Source organism: Monodon monoceros, unplaced genomic scaffold (genome assembly GCF_005190385.1).
Source record: "Monodon monoceros isolate NGI ecotype Baffin Bay Population unplaced genomic scaffold, NGI_Narwhal_1 Super_Scaffold_2, whole genome shotgun sequence".
Classification (NCBI taxonomy): domain Eukaryota; kingdom Metazoa; phylum Chordata; class Mammalia; order Artiodactyla; family Monodontidae; genus Monodon; species Monodon monoceros.
Window position 1 is genome coordinate 98,397,824 of NW_021703776.1, and position 27,544 is coordinate 98,425,367.

The window sequence follows — 27,544 nt, forward strand, 5'->3', positions numbered from 1 at the left end:
CGTTTAATCCGAGCATCCCACCTGGCACATAGGGTGCGCTCAGTAAATAATGGTTGCAAGAATGGATGGATGGATGTGTGGATAGATGGGTTTACGTGTGCAAGCACACCGCAAGCTGACCACCCGGCAGATCCCGGCGCCAAGCCCCCCTGGCAGCTTCCCGGGGTCTCGGCTGAACCAGTGGGCAGAGGGCGCCCAACAGACTCGCCCCGCCTTCACCTCGCCCCTCCTCCGGGCGGCGCCGCGGCGCCTTCTGGGAAGTGTAGTTCGCGCCTGCGCCCGGAGGGCCGCGGAGGCTGGTCCCCCTCTCCTGGGATGCGACGCCCCACGCCCGCCCCTCCTCAACGGCCTGCGCGCCCGGCCTGGTTTCCTCCTGCGCCGACCTAGGTCGCAGCCGTCGCCGAGGGTCGCGACGCAGCCTGTGGGCAGGGAGCGGGTGTCCCCGGCCGTGCCGGAAGCCAGGAACGGAGGCTGAGTCCGGGATGGCGCGCCAGGTAAGGCTAGCGCGGACGGCGCCGCGAGCCGGGACCCCGCCGCCAGCCGGCAAGAACAGACGGACGCCTCGGCGGGTCTGCTCCACGCGGCGCTGTGCGTGCCTGGAGGGCGGGGGCGAGCCTGAGACCCGCCAACTTTGGCCGGGCGCGGGGGAGAGGGCTGGTGCGCAGGATTTGGTGCGGAGAAGTCTAGGTCCCCGGCGCCCCCTCCCTTCTCCCCGCCCCGCAGTGTACGCATACTTGGAGTCTCTCTCCACCTTTGGAAACTCGTTCTTTTGGGTTAAGCATCACCCTCTCTTCTTGGCTTTTAATGATAAATTATACTGGGAACGATGGGCACGAAGGCCTAAGGAGAATGAGTAAATCTTTTCACTTTCATTCTTGGTAGGATCCTGGACTCTGGGCGGGGGGAGGGCATAGAACGAGGTACCGGGTTTTATCCATTAGGTGAGATGTGTAGGTCCGAGAGGTGGAGGGACAGCCCCATCTGTCATAGCCTGGGACCAGTTTGGGCAAGTTGTGTGAAGGTGCTAGGAAACCTGATGGTACCAAAGGGGAGTTGCTGCACGTTCTGCTGGGTGGGTCCCTGGGGCCAGCTCTGTAATTGTGGTGGCTCATGAGCTTGGGCCAGCCTCAGACAACCGTGGGCTCCGTGGTTTGAGGGCGGGGGAAGGGATGGTGGTGTTGGGAGAGTGGCTGGGGCAGTCTGTGGCCAGGTAGAGCAGCACTGTGCCAGGACCTTGGCGACATTAATGCCCCACAGGCTCCTGGGAGAAAGGGAGAAGCCAAGCAGTTTGGATGCTGTGGGAACAAGGGCAGTCCCCTCTGCAGATCTGGTTGTGTAGTTAGGGAGCCCACGGACACCCCAGCTCAGATATGCCCGCTGGCCCCATGCTCAGGCCTCCTCGTACCATAGTTTCCTCTTCTGTACAATGAGGGGTTGGATCTTTTAGATCTCACGTTCTGGAGTGTGTCCTCCCATTGTGTAGCTTCATGGAGAAGGTGCCCAGGAGTGGCCTTGAGGAGTGGTAGGTCACAGTCAGAGAGAGAGGAACAGGGACGGCCTCCTGTCTTCCTGTCCAGCAGGACTGCCAGATGGTCAGGGGCGTGGGAGCACAGCCCGCAGGTGGGGGCAGCAGGGTTCGGGATCTGATCTGGAAGCCCAGAGCCTGAGCCTGAAACATACTGGGAGAGCGGGTTTGTGCTGACGCATGCGTGCGCGCGCGCACACACACACACACACACACACACACACACACTCCTCACTCTTCCTCTGCTTTTTCTGGGTAGGGGGAGACTACTGATGGAGCCACCTCCCCTGGCCACAGTCAATTCCCGTTCCCGTTTTATAAGAACTTTGTCATACAAGAGTTTATCTTTTGGCTGAGGTGATGAATGGCCTGGAAACCATCTCTTCCAGATGTCTAAAAGAGCTGGTATATTTAGCCAGGAGATAAAGAGGCACTCAAGGTCAGGAATGGTGTGTGTAAGAGCCCACTGTGCAGCTGGAGGTGGCTGGCTGTGACCTACAGGTGGACGTTAGGCAGACAGATTCGGCTGTAAGAATAGGAATCGTAGCATTTATCACGCCCCAGCATTTGTTCCAGGCACTTTTCCTATGTTAATTCATTTAATTGTCACAACATCCCTATGAGAGAGGTTTGGGTTTTTTAAAAATATTTATTTATTTAGTTAGTTGCACCAGGTCTTAGTTGCAGCAGGCAGGCTCCTTAGTTGCAGCTCGCGGGCTCCTTAGTTGCAGCTCGCGGGCTCCTTAGTTGCAGCACATGGGCTCCTTCGTTGTGGCATGCGAACTCCCAGTTGTGGCATGCATGTGGGATCTAGTTCCCCAACCAGGGATTGAACCCGGTCCCCCTGCATTGGGAGCACGGAGTCCTATCCACTGCACCACCAAGGAAGTCCCGAGAGAGGTTGTTTTGATCCCCATTTTATAGATGAGTTTGCCGAGCCCTTAGCTAATATGAAGCAAAGCAGGGATTGGAATTCCAGCAGCCTGGCTCCTGAGGTGAAGCCCAAAGCCCCACACTCTGCCCGTTCGTGTTCCAGAACTTCTTAACTGACAGATCAGGCCAACGATGGGACTGTGGTGAGCTGTCCGTTGCTATAGGTGTTCAAGGAGAAATTGAAGAACCCCCCTGTTGTGAGTGGAAGTTGGCACTAAATGTTCACTGATCCTTAAAGGTTCAGTTGTCGGTGATTTCTGGTTCACAGACATGCTATGGTGGACAGCTGGCCCCTGGCGGGAGGAGAGGGTCCCATTCACGCGAGTAGTTTTCATTCTGGCAGGTGGGGCAGGTTCTGCCCAGTCTCCGGCCGTGACTGGAGGGCAGCTCTCCCCTGGCCCTGTGATTCTAAACTTAGAATGTGTCAGAATCATCTGGGAAGCTTGAAAATGTCAATTTCTGGGCTCTGAAAGCACTAAACAATCATGATTTAGTAGATCTAAGATGAGGTGAGAAAATCAGTCTTAATTAAAAGGAAATTTTGAAGTAAATCCTTTGAACCTAAAAGCCTTTCTGTTTTTTCAGATGTTAGGTAGTAAATAGCTTCTGATGGGAGAAGATAAGGACAGAGTATTTTTCACCCAGTTTGACAAACAGAGAAGCTGTCTGCTGACTTGAACTAGCTCTGCAACAGACCTGCCACTTGGCTCTGCTGGACCCTTACTCTCCCCACTTCCTGCTCCAGCAAGGGCCATGCCATTTGGACTCTGCCATTATCAGTGGCTACAGGATCATTTATTTTTACCCAAGACCCTACCCCTCCCCTCCATCACCACCTTGAAAATCTTGTTAAAAGTTCAGCTTTTATTAAGAGGTTACTGAGAATGAGAATTTGTTTGTTACAGATACTCCCACAATCTATCGCCACAAACTGTACTGGGTAATAATGATTTTCTAAAAAGTGGATGTTTGGGACTTCCCTGGCAGTCCAGTGGTTAAGACTCTGTGCTTCCAATGCAGGGGACGTGGGTTTGATCCCTGGTCTGGAAACTAAGATCTCGCATGCTGCAAGGCGTGGCCAAAAAAAATAAAAGTGGTTGTTTGATGCTTGGTTTGTTAAGGTTTACTGATCTTCTGATAGGTTATAGTCACAGTCAAGCAGAGTCTAGGGTCGTAGACTTGGCCCCTGGCTGTCTGCCTGCTCCTGCTGCATCACCCCTCCTTGCTTTGGAACCTTCGCCCCAAGCCCAGGATAAAAGTGCCTGAGCAGCTGCCTGCGTAGGGCCATCCTGTCAATCAAACGAGAGATCTGAAGTGCTCGGAAGTGTGTAGGGATCACCCCTCTGCTGATGTTTGAGCCCCCTGTGTGTGACATCTCACTTAGCATCTGAGTGGGTTAGAGGGAGGGACAGAGATGAATGGAGCTGAGAGGCTGGCTGGGGTCTCACGCACCTGGTCCACATATAAAATGTGGCATGTTGGGGAAAGTGTACAGGCAGAGAAGGTACCACGACCCCAGCTGTCATCTCCAGAGAGGGAGGTGTCGAGGCCGTGTCAGTTCTCAGTGTGGCTGGTGTTCCCTAGAGAGGGCCGGGGGCGGGGCCTCATTAGACAGGCGGGCCCTCTGCAGCTCGGTAGCTGGGATCTGCGTGTTCTTCCCTTGAGCTAAGGGACCTGCAGAGCCAGCCCTGTGTGGAGCTGCCAGAAGGTGGAGAAGACGTGGCCTCGAAGCCCACCTTGGCTCTCCTTACCGGCCTCCTATAAAATGGGCATGTGTTTTGGGTGGCATTTTTGTTTTGCAGGTGCAGAGCCTGGTGCAGGGCCTGGTGTCGGTCGGTGCATCCCCCCCCCCAACCTTATAATTCTCAGGGGGATCAACGTACACTAACCAGACTCACAAAGGACAGAGAGATAAATCAGAATATGCCAGTTCCTTAACTTACGGTGAAAAATAGAGCTGACAATCAAACTGGAACTATATGGTGGCCGATTAAGTGTTTGACCACCTAACGTGAAATCTGCATGGGAAGCCCAGGGTTAACAGGGTCCAAGCACAGAGGTTTGCTGGATAAGCCGGCATCGTGGAGCCAGCATGGCCTGAAGCACCCGTCTCCCTTAGGAAGAGCCCTGCGGTGCAGGACAGAGACTCTTGTCACTTGGGCAAGGCCAAGAAGGCCAGACAGATTCTGGAGCCCCCAGTGCCCTTCTCTAGGCGTGGTCCATGGTGACAGTGCTGCATTGATGGTGCCTTCTCCCCTCAGGCAGCAGTGACCTGGTTCCAGCCCCTCCGCCTACCCTCCAGCCTCCCTGACAGGTCCAAAGGCCAGGACCTGGGGCTTCCAAACTCCCTGCCATTGCTAGGCCCCCTCCAGGTGGCCGATCTTTCCTCCAGGGCTTGGTTTGACTTGTTTCCAGGCTCTGGGGACACTTACCTTTCTCTAGCGCATTGATCATAGTGGGAACTTAACACGTATTTGAGTATCTAAGGGAAAAGAGAGTGAAATAATTTTAACTCCTTGACCCTCTCCTGCCCCCTCCCCACTTTTCCTTGGCTGTGGTGGTGAGAGAGTGGGACTACTGATAGGGGGTGCCAACCTTTTTGATTCTGTGACCCTCGTTCTTAACGTTGAAAACTTAGTACATTAGAATTTAGCCTTTCCATGTATTTTAAAATAAATTCAGCATTACCTTTAAAGGACACACATGTGTTCATCACAACAGCATCTATAAACGTGTGCATGCAGCCTGCTGGCAGTGTTTGTGCCCATTCAGCCCCTGGGACTGTTGGGACAAGTCTGAGCCTCCCGAACATTGACAAAAAGCTAACCAGTCGTCGATCTAAAGGAGAAATAGAGAATTTTATTCACGCCAACCTGAGGATTATAACCCGAGAGACAGTCTTTCAGAAAACTCTGAGGACTGTTCCACTTGTTAGAGGTCGAAGGCACAGTTATGTACATTCTAGAGACAAAGGATCGTTTGTCAAAATGACACACTGACATTTTACATAAAGTTCACCAAAGATGCACAGTCCAGATCTACACGTACAGCAGGTCACCATGACCCCATACAGAATTAGGAAAAGAATGAAGAAGGAAAAAACGCATTGATCTTTATGGTTGGGCAGACATTCCTGCCTTTGTGGAAGTCTGCTTCACGTATGATGTAGATGCCCATTGCACGTTAGGGGGGCCCAGCACAGGCAGGGAGTACGTTATGCTTCAGTTTCCTTGTTCTGCCTTAAAAACAAATTTTATTCCATCACGGTCCGCAGAGCAGACAGGGACTCCCTAACCAAAGCGTCTCCCTGCTCCACCAGCTCCAGGGTTCCTGAGTCTGGCTGGGATTCAGACTCTGGGAGGGAGAGACGGAAGAAGAGGAGAGAGGAACAGAGGACAGAGCGAGGCAGGTGGGCTGTGGATGCCAGGAGGGAGGCGTGAGTGGAAGCAGCGGGGGACGAGGCTGCAAAGCTAGGGCCAGGCTGGGTCGTGAGGCCTCCCTGCCAGATGTGCCAGGTGGGACACCCTCTGGGCCCGCACAGTGCTCGTGTCCTGTTGGGAAGTGTAATGGGGCCCTGTGTCGGGGTCGCTGAGACCACCCCAGGGTCAGTGATTTGCTAGGAGGCCTCCCGGGACCCGTCGTACAGTTGTATTCACGGCTGTGATTCATTACAGCCAGAGGACACAGTCACGATCAGTCGAGGGGAAAGGCACGGGGGCAGAGTCCCGACGGAGCAGGAGACGCGTCCTCTCCTGGTGGCGTCACACAGGTCGTACTTAATTCTTCCAGCCGTGAGTTGTGACAACCGGTGTGAAATGTTCTCTCCCGGGGAAGCTCACTAGAGACTCAGGGTTTTCACTGGATGCAGGCCATGTAGACACCCTCCTCCTGGCATGTACTGAAATCCCAGAGTCCCAGAAGGAAAGCAGTGTTCAGCATCAACCACACTGTTTGTACAAACAGTCTGGGCCCAGCAAACCATCCTTATCAGTCAGGAAACCGTGGGAACCTCCCAAAATCCAAGTTCCCCAACACCAGCCTCAGGCCAGCCTCGCAGGCAAGCCTTTCTCGGGGCAGCAGTGTCAGGCCTGCTCTTCCATACGGACCTGAACTTTGGCTACGATCTCTCTGTCCAGAAGGCCAGGAAGAGATGAGGGTGGCTCTTTGAGAGATGTTTCGGAGGGCGTCTGAGCGTGTTCCCGAGAGGAGGTGCCCGTACCCAGCCAGGGGTCAGAGGTTAGTTCAGGAGAGCCTGCTGGCCTGCTGAGCGGCTGTCCGGTGGTCAGAATGCACAGGGGGCCGAGGAGGAAGAGACTGCGGTGTCTGACCACTTGTGGGCCTTCGGACTCTGGACCAAAGGCAGGTAGCCCGTGGAGAGGCTGCCTCCAGCCGGGTGTGTCCTCGTGGTGCCAGCGGTCAGCAGGAGACAGAGCGGGGAGCAGATGCCGTTGGTGACAAGGCCATGGTTGGTAGCGGCGATGGTTTTTACATTTATTTATTTATTTATTTATGGCCGTGTTGTGTCTTCGTTGCTGCGCAGGCTTTCTCTAGTTGCGGCGAGCGGGGGCTACTCTTCTCTGCAGTGTACAGCCTTCTCATTGCGGTGGCTTCTCTTGTTGTGGAGCACGGGCTCTAGGCGCGCGAGCTTCAGTAGTTGTGGTGCGTGGGCTTCAGTAGTTGTGGCTCGCGGGCTCTAGAGCGCAAGCTCAGTAGTTGTGGCGCACAGGCTTAGTTGCTCCACCTGGACCAGGGCTCGAACTCGTGTCCCCTGCGTTGGCAGGTGGCTTCTTAACCACTGCGCCACCAGGGAAGTCCCATAGCGATGGTTTTTAAAATCACTCACTTGAGTTGATGAAACAAGGCAGTAGATTATCTTTGCTTTATTAGGAGTGTCTTCATTTTATTTAATAATTTTTTTCTTACAGATAAATAGTTTAGCATTTGTTCCTAAGCCAGAAGGACCCTTCCTGTAATTTATATTCTGCTTAATATAAATATAAACTTTGTGCTTAATTTGCATGAAGTTAATTTTTGCTGTAATTTAAAATACATGCCTTCTAGATGCTGGTCATCTTCTAGGGTCTGACGGCCATTTTAAAGCCCACTTAATGACTATTTTTAAAGAAATTAGGACAAAATGTTTCTTTAATCTTACGAAGCCTGCTCCAAAGGCTCTGGAGGAGGATCCTGCCTCACCTCTTCCAGCTTCTGGTGGCCCCAGGCATTCCTTGGCTTGTGGCTGCATCACTCCAACCTCCGTCTCCATTGTCACATGGACTTTTCCTGCCTGTGGGTCTGTCTCTGTTCCTCTTCTTTTAAGGACACCAGTCATATTGGATTAAGGACCTGCCTTATTCCATTATGACCTCATCTTAACTAATTACATCTGCAGCAACCCTATTTTCAAATAAGGCCACGTTCTCAGGTACTGGGGTGAAGACTTTGGCGTAACTTTTGGGGGACACAGTTGACCCCCGTCACTGTCTCTTGAGCAGACTCCCGTTGCCCCTTTGCCCGTTCCCATGTGTCAGGCGCCCGCCCCACGCTCTCTGTCACTACCCGCCCCTCTGGTGTCCACCTGGAGACACAGGCAAGCTGAGGATGACTAGGTGGGCCTTGCCGGGAGGGAACCAGCCAACTCCCCTGAGATTGTGCCCACAGGTGTCCATGGCCTTCCAGGACCTGGCCGTGCGGTTCTCTGAGGACGAGTGGCGGCTGCTGGGGGAGGGGCAGAGGGCGCTCTACCTGGACGTGATGCGGGAGAACTACGAGACGCTGGCCTCCCTGGGTGAGCGGCAGGCAGGAGCTGGCTGGCGGGTGGACGGGAGGCCGGGTCCTGAGTCGCTCTGGACCCTGGGACCCACCGGGCCTTGGGCTTTGTCTACACAATGAGGTGGCGTCGAGAGCCTTGCGCTGAGCTGGGGGCCTCGCGGGTCTTCTATGCTGTCGTTTCTGTGGGCTGTACTAGGGTGCTGGGTGTGATTCAGTGGGGGCCCTAACAGACTGGCAAAGCAGCACTGGTCCCCGAGGTTCTGACCGTCCCTGGGGTTTGGGTGGCCATACGGACACACACGTGCACAGGTGCGTGGATTGCAGGTGCCTGGGCTGCTGGTGCGATCGCGTGTGGGAGGGCGGAGGCCGGCTTCCACTCTCGGGGGACTGTCCCTCTTTTCCTTCCCAGGGACAGTGGAGCTGCTGCCCCTCTCTGCCTTCCTGTGTCCCTCGGAGCCTGGAGGAGCCGTGGGGGGCAGGGGCTGTGCTGCTGATGGGCAGGACCCTCCGCGGGGAGGAGGGCCCCTGGGTGAGTAATCTTGGCGGACGAGGACAGGCCCTTTTGGGGTCCTGGTCCTCCTGGGTAGGCTAGGCCCAGGTGGACTCACTTGTGTCCTTCCCACGTGTCCTCAGCCCCTGGCTCCGTTCCTTCTGGGACGCTGTGACTGCAACCTTCCCCGCCTCGCCACACCGACCCCTCCGTGACCTTTCACCCCTCATCCCTCTGGGCCGGGAGCCTGGTACACTGTTGCCCATCGCATGAAGTGCTCAGAAGAAAGCTGGGGTCACCCTTGGAGAGCTTTCCCCCCTTAGGCACCCTTTCCGCCACCACCCGTGCAGAGTCAGCCTGCAGCCCCTGAAGGTCCAGAGGCTTTGGGCGGTGGATGTGGTCCAGAGGGTGCCCGGAAAGGCAGGGGCCCGGATAGTGGCAGGGCACGGGGAGGCAGACCTCCTTGGCAGTCCCCTCGGAGGAGTAACAGGGAACGGGTGACAGGAGCTCAGTTACCTGTGGTCCCCAGCGTCCTGCTCCTGGCTGTGCCCTGAGCCCAGGTCCTCTTTGTCTGCGGACATGGGTCTCTCCTTTGCTGCCCCTCACGTGGTGGGAGGATTACATGAGACGCAGCGTGACGCCACAAGCAGCAGCATGAGTGCTGAGCTAATGCGGGGGGTTCCCTGTGGCCTCTTGGCAGGAGGAGCCCCCCAGCACAGCCTGCACCTCAGCGCCCTGGTGCAGCTGGTGAAGGAGATCCCAGAGTTCCTGTTCGGGGAAGTCAGCCCTGAGAGCGGGGGAGCCAGCCTGGACGGGGAGGGGGCGAGCCCCGAGGGTGAGTCGACAGCGGGCGGGCCCTCTGCATCCCACAGACAAGTTCAAGCTGTGGGCGGCGCTGTGCGCCTGCCGGGCCCCTGCCAGGCCCTGGGTGGAGTCGCCCCACTGCATGAACCCGGGCGGCGTGCCTGTCCTCTGAGTGCGTGGATCGTGGTGAGACAGCAGCTTCTGACTCTTCTCTACTGGCTCTGCCTGGCTTCATCCACGCCCTTGGGTCCCCCGTCGTGGCATGCCCTGCGTGGTGGGCGAGGCCAGCTCTGTTCTGTAGATGAGCGGCCAGGCCCCCCGAGCCTGCACTCTTCCCGCCTCACCAGACTCTCCCTCCTTCCCCAAGCTCTGCTCGCTGGCACTCTCACCTCCTCAGGGGTCTGTCCCCAGCAGCCCCAGCCCGTAGGGTTCCTTTGAGTCCGCTCAGCTGATGGTCGGGTGAGAAGGATCTTATCAGAACGAGACCTAGACTGTGAATCTACGTGTCAGAGCCCGGAGGTGACAGGGCAGAGGCTACTGACGTCCTGGTCGCTGTTAGTGGAACACGGCAGGGAAGGGCCAGGATGGGACAATGGTGGGGGCATTTTGCCTCCTGCGGGGCTTAATTCCAGTGTCCCGCCCCCAGCAGCAGCTGTGATGGCGGATACTTGCCCTCTCCGAGGCTTGCTCGGCTGCCTTCCGGACACACCTGTCGGCCGGCCTGGCCTGGCCGCCATGCCCAGCGGCAGCTCATCCCGCAGCCCGCCCAGAGCCAGGGGGCAGGGGAGCCCCCTCCCCATCAGTGAGTATGACCCAGCACGGGGGCCCCAGGGAGCAGGCCTAGTGCTGGGCCTCCGCCCATGGACCAGCGAAGATGCGGGATGCTCGGCCCCACTCGCGGGTGCTGTGTGCAGCGTGCCTGTGGCACCGGACCTGACTCTCAGAGCTTCTCGCCAGGGCAGCGTTAATAGACGGGGAGGGCACGGTGGCCACTGGAATTTCTCTGGGTCTCATTTTATTTTAAAATTTTTGCAAATTATACATTTGTCTGAATATCTGTTTTTATCTGAAACATTTCAAATTAATCTGGCATAAAATTGGCACTCCTGAAAAACATACCCCATTTAGCCTGTAGTCTCAGGTGTCACCTGGCACCTTTGCCACGTGCCCAGCTTTGAGAAACATGTACAAGGCTTGGGCCTGTGTGTTGAGGCTATGGGCATATGCCCTGCTGAGCCAGAGTCAGAGGCTGGGGGTGGGGGAGGGTCCCGGAGTGGACAGTCTTGTGCTTGCGTTTACACCCTGCCTTCCCCAGGACGGACTCCTGGAACAAGCCTGCGGGAGCTGGCTCTGCCGCAAATCCAAGTTCCCAGGACTTGGCTGCCCCTCAGGGATTAGAGCCTGGAGAGGCCTGTCCTCTCGGGGGACCAGATCCTGGGTGACTTCTCAGGGTCGGGAGCTGGGGCTAGAGAGGCCTTCCTGTCTCTCCTGCAACAGAAACTGCTCACATGCCAAGGCCTGTGGAGGAGGAAAGCCCAGGAGCCCCCAGCCAGGAGCCTAGCCCTCCTACCTGTAGCCCCGGCAGGCGGAAGAGCCACAGGAATCAGGAGAGAGGGGCCACGGGTGCAGGTGAGGGGCTGCCTTTCCCGAGGGCGGGGCCTGTGCCGGAGCTGAGGGGGTGGGAAAAGGGAGGCGTCGTGTGGCTCCCACCTCAGCCTCCTGACCGCCCGGCGTGGCGCTCAGACGTCGCCCGCATTCTCACGGGTGGGAAATCTGACCCTGAAGGTCCCACAGCTGCCGCATTCAGGGCTGCCCTGAGCATGCGGGCCTTGCAGGAGCTGCAGGAACCTCTCCTGGGAACAGCCCCCTGCAAGGCCTCATCAACTGCCTGAAGGAAATCCTCGAGCCCGGGCCCCAGCACCCCGAGCGGCCCCTGCGCTTACTGCCGCCAGCCCGCAGCCTGGGTGCGTCCCAGCTGACCGGAGCAGAGCTGCGGCCCGGGAGCCCGCCCTGGGCAGGTGAGTCCCTGCGGACCTGTCTCCTCACGCCAAGGTTTCTGAGCCCGTGGAATTGCCCTTTGATGGATCTTTGTCTATAAATATAACATCCTCCCTGAGGATCATCGCCAACTTGGCCGTTCCAGTATCATCAGTGTCACGTTTCTGGAGCCAGATGGCTGTCTTAGGGGAGCAGCATTGGTCAGCTGGTGTAAGAAAACTCAGAAATAGACTTTGCCCTGGGCTCTTTGGGCTCTTTGCTCGTCCTGATATGAGACACCTGAGGAGGAGATGAGTGATGTCGCTTCCTGTTGACACGAAGTGGGATGCTTGCGGTGGGCTTGGGGGAGCAGGGTGACGCGGTGGGGGCAGGAGCCCCAGCCCTGGACCCTGACGCCTGTTAGCCGGGCAGACTGTGAGATGCTCCTCCAGGCTTTGAGCCTTGGTTTCCAGTCTGTAAAAGGGGATAATTGTTCCCACCTTAGAGGGCTGTTGTGAGGCGTAGGTACACTCTGTGTGTGTGTGTGTGTGTGTGTGTGTGTGTGTAAAAAGCTTGGGCCTCCTCAAATTAAGTTCTGTTCAGGGCCCAGAGAACCATCTACAAGTAGCAACGCAGTCCGCCCACTTCCTTCATTTGTACTCAGAGTAGCACCATATGCTCTGCCCGTAGGGTGCATTTTCACATCCTCCTTTCATCCATCCAGTTCTGGAAGGTGTGTAGACAGGCATTTTTAAACCAAGCACTAAGAAGACAGTGGCCTGTGCAAGGTTGAGTGAGTTGTAAGAAGACCTGCATCTCCAGATTTCTGGCCTTGGACCTTTGAACTGAATTCCCCTTTTGGCTGTTTGTCACCGAGCCTGAAGTCGCCGATTCAGGGGGAACGTGTGTTCCTTTTTTCTGTAGTGAAGACAGAGACAGCCTCAGGGGCTTGTCCCCTCCAGAGTCTGCTGAACTGTCTGAAGGAGATCCCAGAGGCCCGGGACAAGCAACCCAGCCCCTCAGGAGCAAGGGACCCATGGCTGCAGGAGGACCCAGGGGCCTGGAAAAGGAATTCTGGAGGTAAAGGCCACTGGCTGGGCAGGGAGGCCCCTGGACGTCAACCACTGCCTTTCTCCGCTCCAAGCAGGGCAGTAGGTGACCCTCCACAGCCAGACACTCGGGCGTCCACATCAGTGTGTCGGTTGGAGTAGCCAGACGTCGGGGATTGTGCTGTAAAAGGGCGTAGGAGTGTAGGAGGTGCAGCATTGCAGTGACATTCCAGATTGGCTCTTACAGTAGGAGCTGAGGGTTCCAGAGGAAGCAGGGGATGGTTGGGAGGGAGAGAGACGGAAAATAGGAGACATAGCTCCAGGCAGTAGACGTGCCGGGTATCATTTTGACGAGGGGGTTCTTGTCACGTTCGCATGGGCTCACCACTGGTCATCAGTGTCCCAGAACTTTGAGAAAGTCGATCTGAGAGGGGCGTGCTGCCCTTGAAGGCAGGACCCTGGCTCGGTGCTGCCGGGGGCGGGCTGCTTGGCATCACCCTCGGCAGAAATCTCTGGAGCTGGGGGTGGGGCTGGGTCCGCCTGCTGATGGTTCAGCAGCGACGACCTTGGAGCTGAGGCGGCTGCCCCACCCTAACCCTATGAGAAGGCCTCATGCGGGGCTTCCCACAGGGCCCCGCCCCCTCCAGACCCCTCCACCCGGGCCTGGTCCTGGAGCCGGCAGCGTGCTCCCTGCAGTGAAGGTGGAGGACGGCTGGGCCCAGGGGCCCCCAGAGCCCACATCCTGTCAGCTCAGCAAGCGGACCCACGGCCCTTCTGCCGCGGGCAGCCCTGGGGACAATGGAGGCACCGCCTGGGTCCAAGTGCCCAGCTGGGGCTCTGCAGCTCGAGGTGAGGCCTGGGCTTGTCTGCTCGAGTCTTCCCGGGTGGGGTTCTCAGCGCCCACAGGGGACGGGGGGCACCTGCCTGTCTCCTGGGTGGAGAGGCATCCACCTGGCCGTCCTTCTCAGGCAGTTAAGCCCTTCCCTTAATTCCCGTCCTCCTTAACCCAGGCCCTTGCCCAGGAAGCCTTCCGCTGTAAGGACCATGGTCTTGCAGAGAATTCCCAACAGCTGGGAAGCTGGCCCCTACGTGTGGCTCTCCCAACGCTGCCCCTGGGCCTGAGTACAGCTGGCGTTGCTTCCCTGGATTGGGGAGCAGAAAGCAGATCAGAGCCCGCACAGAAGGGTGTCCTGCCCGGCAGGCTCCCACGCCTGGTACAGGACTCGCCACCCCTGCGGAAGGCAGGCCAGGCAGCCAGCCGGGGCTGGGCCGGGGGGATGGGCCAGAGATGGTGATGGGGCATCTCCCCTATCCCAGCCGGCAGCGCCTCGAGCTCACCCCTGGAAGCCCTGGAGGCCTGTCTGAGGGGCATCCCCCTGAGTGGGTCGTTACCTTCCCAGCCGCCGGCCAGCTCTTGGTCCCGGAGCCCCCAGCCAGGAGACCCTGGGTCTCAGAGGCCCGAGCTGCAGCGCCTCGGATCACACAGCAGAGGTAGACTGCGTCATGGGCTCGGGGTGGCGTTTGTCCCTGTGCACAGAACAGGGGATGCCAAGGACACCGTCAGGTCCACCCTCCTCATCCCAGGCCTCAGGGGTGCAGACCTTCTCCCCCAGCCCCCTCTCACGCCTACCCCCAAACAGCCCCTGCATTTGGTGGAAGCCAGTTAAACTCTTCTGCCCACTGTCTCCACTGAGAGGTTCACTTACCCTCTAGGCCCACAAGACCAGTGGTTGGGTTTATGTGGGTTAACGTGCTACAGGATTTTAATCAGCGCCACGAGTGCCCTCACCTAAGGGGAGATCCCAGTGGGAGAGGCGTTGGGGCCGGTCTGGGCGCCCGTCCACAGCCCAGGGCCCAGGGGACCTCTTCTGTGGTTTTCCCATGACGCCAGCTGTGCTGTTTCCCGCAGAGGTGGTCTTGGGGCCTCTTCTGGCTCTGGGCCTGCAGGGCTGCATGAGAGACCCCTGCCCTCCCTGCAGGCTCCCAAGGCACCTCCACCAGCTTCTCTTCGTCCAGCAGCATTGACGGGGACCTGGATTTCCAGAGCCCTGAGGGCAGCCAGGGGCATCGGCCTGGAAAAGGTGAGCTGGCCGGCCTGAGGCTGGGAGTGGATTCTGGGGAAGGACGGGAGGCGCCCCCCCTGCCCACCGCCATGTGTCCGGCCCAAGCAAGTCAGGCCATCGTGCCCGGTGCCGACAGCAGAGTGGGGATGCCACGGCGGGAGCAGACGCAGGACCTGTTTTGGGGGGCGGGGGTCTCTTTTAGTGACTTGGCTCAGAAGGGGCAGGACGACATCTAAGATGTCTTAAAAAGTAAAAAGATTTCCTTTAACATCAAATTCTTCCTTATCCCAGCCACGAAGAAGTCAGTGTCTGTCATATTCACTGACTTTCCAGCTTAAGGAAAAACGTCATGAGGTTTGTGTGAAACCACCTTAGAGGGTGTGTTTGGTGCCTGCGCGTCGGGGTACCTCCTCGTGGAGGCCACCATGTGAGCTGTCCCCTCTTTGGGACCTTGCAGGACTGGACCTTTTTCTCCACCTGAATAATCCCAGTGCTCTCCGCCTGCCTTGTCCATGGACACCCGGTCCCCGGGGCTCTCCTCTGTGTTTTGGCCTCACCCACTGTCAGTGGAAAGGCCTGGAGCTGCACCCAGGGCTCTGCGCCAGGCCAGCTGGGGCCATCGGGCCGGCCTGGGGCCTCCGGTGTCCCTGGGCCTGGGTCCCTGCACCTGCCACGGTTAGCCCCTTGGGGGGGGGGGCTTTTACCTCCCAACATGCAGCCGAATTTTCTTTTTAACTTTGAGCTCTTAGTAGGTAATAGATCGTTCAGTCTTGCTTAAAAGCTACGGAAGGTTGCGGAGGAAGGGTGGCGTCTGCCTCCCTCTGCTGCCCTGTGTTGCTGAGCCACCCGCTGCTGTGACTTCCAGGGACGCTGCGTGTGGCCCGGCATCCTGCGTGCAGCTTCTCCACCGTGCTTTCAGTCTTCACGCTTCCCTTTGGCGTCTTCCCACGTTTGGTCTTAGTATCCTCAGCGCTGTGCTGCCCCCTCCTCTCTTCCCCGCAGCTGCGTGGTGGGCTGCGGCCGGTACCAGGACATTCCTTCTCGAGCATCCTCTGTCAACAGGCCTGGTTTTCTAAGTCACCCAAACGGCGGGCGATCTCACGCTGCCTTGTAGAAGCTTCCAGCCCAGCTCCCCAGCTCCCCGTGTTGCCCCAGAACTCAGCAGCGTCCGTGGGGAAAGCTGTGTGTGGGGTTCCTCTCGTGACTTTGCAATTCCAGCCTCACAGTGGCCTGAAGCTCTGGCAGTGTCTCTTTTCTCCTGCTCTGCCTGGCCCAGCATCAGCAAATGCCTTCAGGGAAGAGCATGGCTGAGGTGACAGCTGACCCAGGAAGGGCCTTTTCTAGAATTTCCGTCCAGGGACTTCCCTGGTGGTCCAGTGGTTAGGACTCCGCGCTTCCATTGCCGGGGGCGTGGGTTCAGTCAGTGGTCAGGGAACTAAGATCCCACATGCCGCATGGCACAGCCAAAAAAAAAAAAAGAAAAAGAATTTCAGTCCATCTGGTTCCTATTGTATCCACAGCTCTGTCACTAGAAATACGATTTTGGCAATTTGGTTTTTTCCCAAGTTGAAAGGCATTAGCATTGCCCTTTTTTTTTTTTTTTTGCGGTACGCGGGCCTCTCACTGTTGCGGCCTCTCCCGTTGCGGAGCACAGGCTCCGGACGCACAGGCTCAGCAGCCATGGCTCACGGGCCCAGCCGCTCCGTGGCCTGTGGGATCTTCCCGGACCAGGGCACGAACCCGTGTCCCCTGCATCGGCCACCCAACCACCGTGCCACCAGGGAAACCCGCGTTGCCTTTCTTGACCTGCTCCATCCTTGGCCTTTCCCTCTTTGAGTAGCGAAGGCAGCCTGACGATGTTCCAGCCTCAGGGCCCATCTCCCCCACCACAGCCCGCTGACCAGTTTCTGTGTAGGCGGCCGAGCTGGGGAGGCCTCTCCCAGGGCGGCCGGGAGGCAGGAGTGATGGGTTTGGGGCCAGGTCCGCCCCCACCCCCGGGTGCCCTGAGCCGGCGTGACCGGCCTTGGGCCCTGCGCCTCCTCCAGTAGCTCCGGCTGCACCAGACACAGGGCACAGGCGAGGCTCCTGGGGTTCACAGGACCGAGCTCTGACCAGCCAAGACTGCGAGCGTTGGGTTTTCACAGGAAGCCTCGAGGGAAGCTCCCCGCTCCAGGGCCTGGAGAACTGCCTCAGAGAGATGCCTGCACCTGGGCCGCAGCCCACCTGGCCCTGCTCCTCGGCAGGGCACAGGGGGCCATGGAGGGTGGAGCCCAAGAACTGGACGGCGGGCATGGAAGGTAAAGCGCTGCCCAGCGTCTGAAGGATCTTGAGGCTTCTGGAAGGTTCCCCGGCAGCCTTCCAGAGCAGCTGGAGGCCAGCGCCAGGGACCGCCCTGGGCGCTGCCTCCCCAGAAGCTGGTGGGCTCCCATCCCAGGCTGAGATGAGATGATGTCCTGGAAACGGCCTGGGCAGAGGCTTGTCGGCGGTGAGGCGGGACGGGACACCCAGCCCCACTGCTGCTGCTCCAAATCCGGGCCTGAGCCGGGGCCTTGGCCGCAGAGTGTCTGTATCCTGGCTGTTGGCCCCACGTGCCTTGGCGTCCAGCACGGCCACTGAGCTGTGGGGCTGCTGGGAGTCTGGGTAGCTGGGTCGGGGCATAAGGAGATCCTGGAGGATTCGGGAGGCTCCCGGGAACATCTGTGGGGCTGTTGTATGGCGCGCTCCAGGAGCTTGTGAGCCCAAGAATCCAACATGACAGAAGTTGTTCTCTGTCCAGTGACTTCCTGGCCTCGGTGCCAACACGGGGCCCCCGGGCTGACAGACCTCTTGGCTTCTCATTGAAACAGGACTGAGGGGCGAGACCTGTGAGCCAGCCCACCTGGGACAGCGAGGGGGTGACGTGCCCCCCAGGAGCCTCCGCCTGGCCAGCCCACAGGCACTTGCCTCTGGCACCATCCCCGCCTGCGACCAGCAAGGTCCCAAGGACCCCGGGGCCGCCAGGCCAGGACCGTGGAGGTGGCTCCCAGATGGTGAGCTGCCTCTTCCCCGGGACTTGCTGGCCTGTCTTCCCTCCCTATAGCAGTGTTTGATGAGGGGACAGATTTCCCCTTCCCTCTGTGCTCCTCTGTTCCTTCCTTACCTCACCCATTCGGGACTGCCAGCTGGAGCGTGTGCGCATTTCCCAAAGACTGCTGGCTGGAGCACCCCGAGGTGTGCTGAAAAGAAGTGGGGAGAGCACTGCTTTTACCCAGAAGTTGCGTTTCTCTGGGGGAAAGACTGGTGGTTTCCTCTGTCGTACTAGTTGCCCGGGGGTGGAGGCGTGCGTCCTGCTGCCGCAGCCTCGTTGAACTCAGCAGAATTCCTTCCTAGACTTGCTGAGGTGGGCTGGTAGGGTCTGACTCACTTGAATAAGTACAGTATTTCTAATACTCCCACCAGGCAAGAAAGAGCTGGTTTGGAGGGCCTCCTGTGGACATAACTGAATCTCTCCTCAGGCTGCAGGTCCTGAGTGAGTGCAAGTGGGAGGGGCTGCCTGGGTTATAAGACCCAGAGCCTGGCTGGAACCAGACTGCTAATGGCTTCCAGGGTCTTGAGACTTCTGGAAGGGTCCCCGGCGGCCTTTCCAGAGTGACTGGGGACCGGGCCAGGCTCTGGCTTTGCATCTGTCCACTCCCCATGGCCAGAGAGGACGCTGTTCAGGGTCCACCAGAGCTTGTATGGGGCTGAGCTGAAAAGGGACCAGCTCCACGAGGCCGCCCGTTTAGGCAGAGGGCCCTCCTGCCGGGCATTGGGCTGATGGACAGAGGGCTTCTTTATTGCCATTTGCCCAGGGCCAGCCACCAAGCCCTCCCCACTCCACTGCCTGGAGAACTCTCTGAAGGGGATTTTGCCCGGGGGGCCCTTGCGCTTCACCTGCCTGGCCGACCCTGTCCCGGGCCCCAGCCCCAGCCCCAGCTCCAGTTCCAGCAGCTCAGAAGGAGAAGACCCAAGGCTGGAGCCTGAGCTCTGGCAGCCCCTCCTGCAGGGTGAGCTTGTTGGGGAGAGGAGAGCCGGCAGCCCCGCCCCAGGGTGCAGGCACCGCCCTGACCCCGGCTTTGTCTGTGACAGAGAGGGACCGCCTTCCCAGCTGCAAGGGCCTTGGCCCTCCTTCCCCACGCCCTGGCAGCCCTCGTGCTGGCAGCAGCCCTGGTGAAGGCCGGAGAAGAGGCGAGACCGGGGACCACCGTGGTCTCAGTGCAGGTGAGCCTGGGGTCTCCTGAGAAGGGGGTATGTCCCCCAGAAGGGCCAAGGGTCCAGAGACTGGGTTCTCTGAGTCCCACCCATCACTTTGTCTGACTCTTGCCAGAAAGTTCTCTACTTTTGTCACGCTTGAGTTCCCCATTGGATGAGCTGTGTCCAAGAGAGAAGGCGGGGACATTGAGGCACATGGGGCCCCAGGAGTGTTAAATGAGTGTGTTTAATTGGAAAGTCCGACAGTAAACTTGATATATATATATATATATTTTTATACGTGTATATACTATATGCGCATTACACACACTTAATAACATATGTACTTATATATACTGTTGTGTCGGTCCCAGTATATCGATAGTGAAGCTCTCAGCTAGGAACACCTGGGGCCCTCACCCCAGCTCGTGTTACCCGTAGCGGGCCAGCCCCGCACACTGGAGCCCCACCGGAGCCAGTGTTGTGTACTGTAGGACGCACTTCGGCAGAAACCGTCAGGGAGCTTGGAGGCACAGTGGATTACTTGCAGGTCGTGGAGGTTACGTGGCACGCCCACTGGCGAGGTGCGGGGGAGAGAGAGTGCGCAGCCCTGACTGTGTTTTTATTAGGGTGGAGGGTAGGGTATCTGGGGTTTGGCAGGTTCACTCTTTATTGGCTTATTTAAAGCATAAGCGTGGAATTGGGGCCCAAGAAGGGAGAAGCAGGGTCACTCAAGTGGTCACTGATCTAGGTCACCCAGATCTGGGGGCTGCCTGCTTCCTTACCTGGTTGTGTTGCCAGTAGCTTTGGCAGTAAACAGAAACAGTGTCACAGGTGAGATCCCTCCACCCGGGGAAACGAAGCGGTCGTCCCGTCAGGAAAGCTGGAAACGGCTGCCTGATACTCCAGGCCTCCGCAGTTCTCGGTCCGAGCCTGACCCAGTGTTCGCTCCCAGCAGGAAAAGCAGAAGAGAAGGTGGGAGGCCGGTCCCATCCGCCCTGGAGAGAAGTGTGCTTGGAGAGCCTGGGCCCGCCTGGCCCCCTGGGCAGCGCCGGAGGAGGTAGGGATGGGTGGGGTGCAGGGTCGGGGAAAGGGGCTCCCCCCGCCCCCCGCACTCAGGCCGGTGGCTCCGCCCACCGCTTGGCCTCTGCACAAGCCCCGGCTGTACCCACATTCCTCACCGGCTGTGGGCCTGTCGGGAAACAGCAGAGGGGGCCAGGCGTGGACCCACAGGGCCTCCAGCAGGTCTCCAGAGGGGCCTCACTGTGGGTGGGACCTGCAGGCATGGCGCTTTCCAGCCCCCACCTACTGGGAGAGCCAGAGGCATCATGCCGGAGCCGCAGAGGACTCCGGAAACAATCTGGGCCACCCTCGTCCTGTGTGCCCTGGTGCCCAGAGATGGGCATCCTAACGAGCCGAGTATACCCCTCTTGCGTCTCATTTAACCAGTATTTGAAAGTTGAAAGTTTGGTTGTTTTGGGGTTTTTTTTAGGTCGTGTCCAAATATCCCCGGTCAGAGTGGCTCTGGGAAAACGATGTGTATCCACACCCCAAGTGCTCTGTGCTCTTCCTGCGGGGGCAGCTGTGGATCCCTGCCCTGCCTCTCAGCTGGAGAAAAGGTCGGGGTCTGGGCCCTGCCAGCCTCCTGGGTCAGCCTGTGGGCCCCCGTCCTGGAATCCGACAGCTGGTGAAGGGTCCAGGGGCCTGGGGCACGGAGACGGAAGCCCAGGTGTTACAGGTGAGCTGGTGGCTTCCCCGACCCCTCAAGTATCGGGAGCCCTGCAAGCATGGGGCTGCCGGGGGCTCAGCGTCTGCACGGCCACCCACCCTCTTTCCCCGCCGCTTAGCTCACTGTGGCGGGGTGGGCCAGCCAGACCCCTGGGCTCACAGCCTGGGAAAGGCGTTTTCATAACAGCCTTCCAGGCTCGTCTGGGTCACAGGCAGGAAGAGTCTCACGTTGGACTCACTTCGGCTTGCTTAGTTCATCTCAGGGTTTTCCTCCAGGACTAGTGGGCTGTTTCATAAGTGTGCAGACCCTTTTTAGAGGCAAAACAGACATTGAGACTTTCCCCAGAATAGGTGCATCCAGGATCAAAGTTCGGGGTCTGAGGCGACTTTAGAGGACAGAGCGGGGAACAGGCGCAGTAGTGAGCGGCCCGGCGGGGGCGTCCCCAGAGATGTGGCTCTGCGTCACCTGACCCCGAGGAAGCTCTTCCCTACACCACGTCAGAGACCCGCCGCGGGAGGGCAGGGCTCGGCCCCTGGTCCACTCTGGGCCGTGCGCCCAGATCCTCACACTTGAAGCCTGCGGTGGGGGGGCTCCGTCGTGTCGTGGGCTTGGCGCCCCTGCAGGTGCAGCTGCTTTATCGGGAGCGCTGAGCTGGCCTGAGGCCGGCAGCCCCGCTGCTGCACGACGGGTAGAAGGGCACCTAGGACAGCAGCATTATCGCGGGACCTTAGCCGAGATCCTTCCTGAAGCACGTGGCCGGGCATCGTTTGGGTCCTTGGGCTCCAGTCTCCACTTTTTCTGTTTGAAGCTCTGGGGTCCTGAGAAGTGCAGGCCCCAGCCGGGCTGGGGACTCAGACGTGGCCGGAGAGCAGGTCTGTCCTGCAGCTCCGGGTGGTAACAGGTCTTCTTTATGAGGCTTGCCTCGGGTGGAGACCAGTTCCAAGGGAACTTAGGGTGAAGGAGGAGGTGATTTTTTTTTTTTAAAGTAACTTAAGACTTAAAGTCCTATGTCTGTAACTTCTGAAGAGGGAGGGTAAAGGTCAGGAGGGAGTGGGGACGCTTGTGGTTTACTGGTGACCAGTAGCACTGGGTGCTGATACAGCTCCCTCGTCACCCCACTAGCAACACCTGGGACCCAGGCTGGACTGGCCCTCCTGGGCCCTCTCCAGATGCTGCCCACGGTCTTGGCCTCATGCCATCTGCGGCTTCTCCAGGCCCTGCCCACTGACTCCCAAGGGCATAGTTACTCGGGACATCAGTAGGGCCCAAAGGTGGCATAGAGAACCCACCTTTTCCTAGAAGATGGGAAGGCCACTGTCCTAAGCGAGCTTGGTTACCACGGAGACCCGGTCTGTGATTTATCCTGCCCGTGACTCTGGGGAACAGCCATCCATAATTCCCCAGCCTGAGTCACTAGGATCCTACCCGTCTGAAGCCCGGCCTTAGCGGGGCAGGATGAGATACTCGCTGAAGGGACCCTGGGGGGAGAGAATGTCCTGAGGCTTCGAGGACCCTCACCCGCGTACCGCTCTGGTTTCAGCCGGGACCCACCCGAGGCCCCTTCCCGGAGATCCGCCTGGGCCTCCCCCCGGAGCCGCCATCCCTGGGGCTTTGCCGCGCGCCTCCCCGCGGCCACCGTGCCCCTGCGGGAGTTCCTTGCAGCACGAGCTCCGCGGCCTCGGTGCCGCCCTCTCGGAGAAGCTGGATCGGCTGGCCGGGACCCTGGCCGGCCTGGCTCAGGAAGTGGCCGCCGTGAGAACCCAGGTGGATCGGCTGGGGCGGCGCCCATGGGGCCCGGGGACGAAGGGCCTCCTCTGGGGCCCTCGCTGGACCGGTGGCCCTGCTCACAGACACCCGCCCTACTGGAAGCACAAGGGCCCCCGCAGGCCGAGACCAAAGGTCTTGCGGGGCCAGGCGGAAGGCTGCAGGGCCGGCGACTCCTCAGGCCTGGCCGGCGGGAGGCCCCGCCTGGTGCCTCAGCTGCCCCCGGACGTGCCCCTGGCAGAGGCTTCTGGGCCCAGCTCCGGCCCTCTCTCCTCAGCATGCGGCAGCCCCGCTGTGCTGACCACTTGTCACCCCCTCGAACTCCCGGAGAGCTACTGGAGCCCCCCACCCCCTTTGCTGCCTGCTGCCCCACCCCTCCAGGTGGCCGCCAGTGCAGGAGCGGAGCCTCGGGCTGCAGCAGCGGCACCGCCCAGGACCCTAAAGTGGCCCAAGGATCCAAGCAGCCTGTTGGCGGGGCTCCAGAGAGCCCTTGAGGGGGAGCTGTGGGGTGGGGAGCACAGGGACCCTGGGTGGGGGCCCCCTAGCCGCCGTCTTAATGGGCTGCATCCTTCCGAGGATGCCCCACCCCTGGCCTCTTCTGGAGGCCGGCCTCCGCCCTCGGCCCCCTGCAGCAGAACCTTCCCCGTGTCTGGACTGTGAGGGGGCCGGGGGTCTGCCCTTGGCCTGACCACCCCAGACTTCAGGATGCCTGTTGCTCAGGGAGGTGCGTTCCCCAGCCACGCCTCTGGTTTTCTTGACTCAGGTTCATTTAGATGTCGCTTCCCCTCCTGCCCTTCACGCTGGTACTGCCAGCGCTGGCAGGGGGCGGTATGCGTACACGCGTGCGCACACCACGTTGCCGGGGCGCTGCGAGCCACTGCAGGGGCGCCACGCAGGAGAGCACCTCTTCCCGCCTGCTGTCCTGACCTCAGCGCTGAGAAGCCATGGCTGTTCTCTTCCTGGCGGATGGGGGCTTAGCTTTCATTTGGGGCAGAACTCCACCCCCTGGTCTAAGCTGGATATACCTGTGGTGGATTCTAAAATTACCGACCCTCGTTGCTAAGGAAAAGGCCCATGGCTCCTACAGAAAGGAGTCCAGAGGGGCCACACCAGGGCATGGCTGTTTGGTTGTTACCAGCACTGGGGACAAGCCTGCCCTCCCAGAGCCTCCAGAGAATCAGCAACCCCCCTACCCCGCCCCCCAAGCCCCCTCCGCGGCTGGGGGAGGAATTCGCACACGACTCCCTGGGAAAGAGCAACACATGTGTTGTCTTCCTGGGGCCGCAGTAACAGTACCACAGGCCGGGCGCCCTAAACAACACACACTTACATCCCCGCGGTTCTGGAGGCCAGATGTCCAAGGTCGAGGAGTTGGCTCCTTCTGAGGCTGTTCGAGGCACCTCTCCGTGGCCGGTCGCTGACCGTCCTCATGTTCGCAGTGTGCTCTCCCTGAGCTCATGCCTCAAATGTCCCTTTCGTCTGAGGACACCATCCTCATGCCCTCACTAACATGATTACTTCTGTAAAGACCTTGCCTCCAGCTAAGATCACGTTCGGTGGTACTGGGGTTAGGACTCCAATGTACGATCCTCGGGAGTCGTGCACACTCCAACCCCTAACACACGTGAGGGGCTGAGCTAAACTTGGGTTCCTCGTGGGGGAAGAAAGCATGAGCGGGGTCACTAGGTCTGCTTTCCCGGCGGCCATCAGCCTGCCCTGGGCCCCGCCCCTCAGGTGGCACTCGGTGTAGCACGGGGAACGGCCTGCCTGTCGTCTGCCGCATTTCCCTCCCAAGGGTCAGATCTTTTCTCCCGATCTTTCCCCGCCTGAGTCCTTGCTTGATTTGAGGAATCCTCGGGAGGGTTGTGCACACGTGTCATCCGGGAAGGCCCTGTGGCGTGGTTAGCTGTGCTGTCAGGGAACCCGGGTGCGGCAAAGAGGCCCAGCCCGACTCGGGGCCAGAGCGGCTGTAGCCACGATGGGTGCTTAAGGGGGGGCCTTGTGGGTGCTGTACCCAGTGCGCCCCTAAAATCAGGGTCTTCGGGGACACACGCCAGGACTGGCCTGTGCTCCTTGCTGCCTCTGTGGAAGGAGCAGGCCACTCATGCCGACGGCAGTAGCCGGCAGACAGACCATGGGAAGGGGGTGTTAGAGCATTTCCAGGACTAGAGTAAGTCCCAAGGTGACTGTCTCAGAAGCTAGTGTTCGTCAGATCATGTAAGTAGGATGTTTAAGAGACAGTCTTCACGGTTAGCCATACTTTTTGTTTTTTTGCGGTACGCGGGCCCCTCACTGCTGTGGCCTCTCCCGTTGCGGAGCACAGGCTCCGGACGCGCAGGCTCAGCGGCCATGGCTCACGGGCCCAGCCGCTCCGCGGCATGTGGGATCTTCCCGGGCCAGGGCACGAACCCGTGTCCCCTGCATCGGCAGGCGGACTCCCAACCACTGCGCCACCAGGGAAGCCTCGGTTAGCCATACTCGATGGAGCATAAGGAACAGAAAAGTTCTAGGCTTTCCACTCAGGGAAATGAGTCCAGCTCGTTCCCAGGCTGTGCAGGAGCGACTCTGGGACCGTTTCAGAGCCAGTAGTAAGGGTCTGACGGCCTGGCGGGGAGAGGGGTCGGTGCTGCGGGCGAGGGGCCCCGGCCTCGCGGAGGAGGCCTCCGCCCATCCGCCTGCCCATCACCCTGGACGGCCTCCCCTCCGCGCGCCCTTCTCATTGGGGGGACGGGGCGGGGTGCGCCGTCCTCCTCTGCGTGACGTTTGAAGGCTCGGTTTTGTGGGCTTTACAAATCGGCCTGCACATCAACGCGCGAGGGAGCGCGCGGGCCCAGAGGCCGGGAGGAGCGGTTGCTCCGGGCTGCGCGGGCCTCCTGCTGGCGCTGGCGGGGAGCGCGCACGGCGGCGGCTGCGGCCCAGGCCGGGGGGTCCGGGTCCACCTGGACCCTGTAGGAAAGTGCAAGTCCTTTCTCGAGAATGTAGAAAACGAGTAATAAAATGAAGAGTGAGACACTCCTTGGTCTGCAGCCACATTCGTCCCCGAGGTCCACTGCCTGCCACGTGGTCAAAACCCTTTATTAACTGAAAAGCCTTCTAGAATCTCTGACTTGGTGAGCAATCTGTGTGCAGTGTAGGAGTTTGATCCTGTGTCCATCTCCAACTACTTCGTGAGGAAATGGGGTCACTCTGGTGGGAGAAACCGAGGGGCCTTTGGAACTCAGGAATTCCCGGGGTCTGGAGATGGGGGCAGAGAACCTTTGCTCCCACGGAGCTCCCTCTGGTCAGGGTCCCCGGCGGCCCACCTACCCCGCCAGCCCGAGGCCGCCGTGAGGCAGGAAGGTGGGAAGGTCCCGCCTCAGCCTGTCGGCATCGGAGCGGGCCCCACACAGTCCAGCAGAAGGGGGGCCGCCGTGGAGGTGAAGGGGTGCGGGGGCCACAGTCCCTGCCTGAGACGCCCCACAACGTCACCGCTCTCTGCTGAAGGAGCTCGGCGCATGGGCAGACCAGGCTTGCTCTAGACCTTGTGTCCTTGTGTTTTAGATGTGGCCTCTGTAAACAGCCTACGGTTGGATTTTGTCCTTTAATCCAGCCTGACAAATTTGGTCCTTTACTCAGAGCCCTTAATCCATTTATGTGCAAAACGATTGCTGATACATTGAGATTTGAATATAGCATCTTATTTTGTGCTTACATTTGTCTCACTGGGTGGTGGGGGGTTCCCGTCTTTCCTGCCACCTTTTGTACTGACAGTGTTGTGGGTTTTGTTTATTATCAGTCATTCCATTTTCCCCTCAACCAGCCTCAACATTTAAAGAAATAAAAGGGAAGACATCCAAATTTACAGCTGTATTTGGGAAGTTTTAGCACAGTTTTTTTAAGAAATTGATAGGACAAATCTTCGGAAGGATATGGAAGATTTGAACGAGCCAATTAACAAAATTGGCTCGATTGATGAATCTAGAACACTGCACCACAGAACTACAGAATATTCATTCTTTTCAAGCATACACAGAACATTTACAAAAACTGACCCTATACTAAGCCCTAAGTGTAAACAAATTTGAAAGTATTCAAATTACACTGAATATGTTTTCTGACCATACTTTAGCTTTTAAGCTAGAAGCAAATAACAAGAAATGAGAAATTCATATACATATATATATATGTAAATAAAATAAGAACTGTGCTCCTAAATAACCTGTGTGTCAATGAAGAAATCATAAGGAATATTTTGAACTGCACTATAAGAAAGTACGGCATATCAAAACTTGTAGGATAAAGCTGAATCCGTACTTAGAAATGGGTGAGCGTGCAAAAAAAAGAAAGGCTGAGAATTTACAAGGAGGTACAAATAGGACAGCAAAAGCCCCCGAAACATTAAGGCATGTAAACATAAGAGTAGAAATTACTGAAATAGCATACGCATAATAGATACAATCAAGAAAGCCAAAAATTGTGGTTTTCACAAACCTAACAAACTTGACCAGTTCGTGGCGTGATTCATCACTGAAAAAAGAAGGCGGTGACACCCCTACAGATGCTGCTACAGACCGTATGAAGATAAAAAGATACTTCAAGCTTCGCCAAAAACTTGAAAACTCAGACAACTCCCACAAGAATACAACTTAACGAAACAGACTCAAGAAGAAATAGAAAACCTGACTAGTCCATGACATTGGAAAAATTGCATCGGTGGTCAAACATCTTCCCACAAAAGTACAGACCTGGAAGTCTTCTCTGATAAATTCTACCTCATTTAAGGAGAAGGTAATTTCACTAATACACAAAGTATTCCAAAGAACAGAAAAATATAGAATACTCTGACTCACTTGTGAGACTAGCATAACCCTGAAACCAACACTTGAGAACAGTACAAGAGAAGAAAGTCACAGGCTAATCTCCAAAAGTGTTCAAAGAAGCAAAAATCTTAAAGTATTACCAAACAACGCAGCAGTTTATAAAAAGAAAAAAAGTCATGACTGAGTTGGCTTTATTGCAGAGATTCAGATGGTTTTAACATTTGGAAATCACTAGTGGTAACATGCCATCATAATAAAGGAGAAAGGTCATCTCAGAGCTGCATAAAGATCATCTGAGAAGAGCCAACATCCATAAATGCTCTAAGTAAACTGGGATGAGAAAGGACATTGCTTAATTTGATAAAGATTATCTACCAAAAAAAAAAAAGGCTTATGGTAAACCTAATACTTACTGATGACCTATTGAACA

General features: G+C 57.9%; 1 protein-coding gene across 15 annotated transcripts; it reads left to right on the plus strand.

Annotated features, from left to right (window-relative positions):
- Positions 1-286: 286 nt before the first annotated feature.
- KRBA1 (KRAB-A domain containing 1) lies at positions 287-27,544 on the plus strand. Of its 15 annotated transcripts, none has more exons than XM_029233479.1 (18): positions 287-494; positions 8,120-8,246; positions 8,640-8,759; positions 9,421-9,555; positions 10,171-10,326; positions 11,022-11,153; positions 11,360-11,542; positions 12,426-12,581; positions 13,181-13,399; positions 13,868-14,041; positions 14,530-14,631; positions 16,659-16,910; positions 17,460-17,642; positions 18,444-18,638; positions 18,721-18,852; positions 19,778-19,882; positions 20,315-20,560; positions 22,092-27,544. In XM_029233479.1, exons 1-18 carry the CDS (start codon positions 483-485, stop codon positions 22,973-22,975), a joined length of 3,513 nt encoding a protein of 1,170 aa, XP_029089312.1. In that variant the 5' UTR covers positions 287-482; the 3' UTR covers positions 22,976-27,544. The 15 variants fall into 15 exon arrangements, with proteins under 15 accessions (XP_029089312.1, XP_029089315.1, XP_029089321.1 ...); XM_029233482.1 differs by having other exon boundaries at positions 8,138-8,246; XM_029233480.1 differs by lacking the exon at positions 287-494 and adding an exon at positions 2,365-6,923.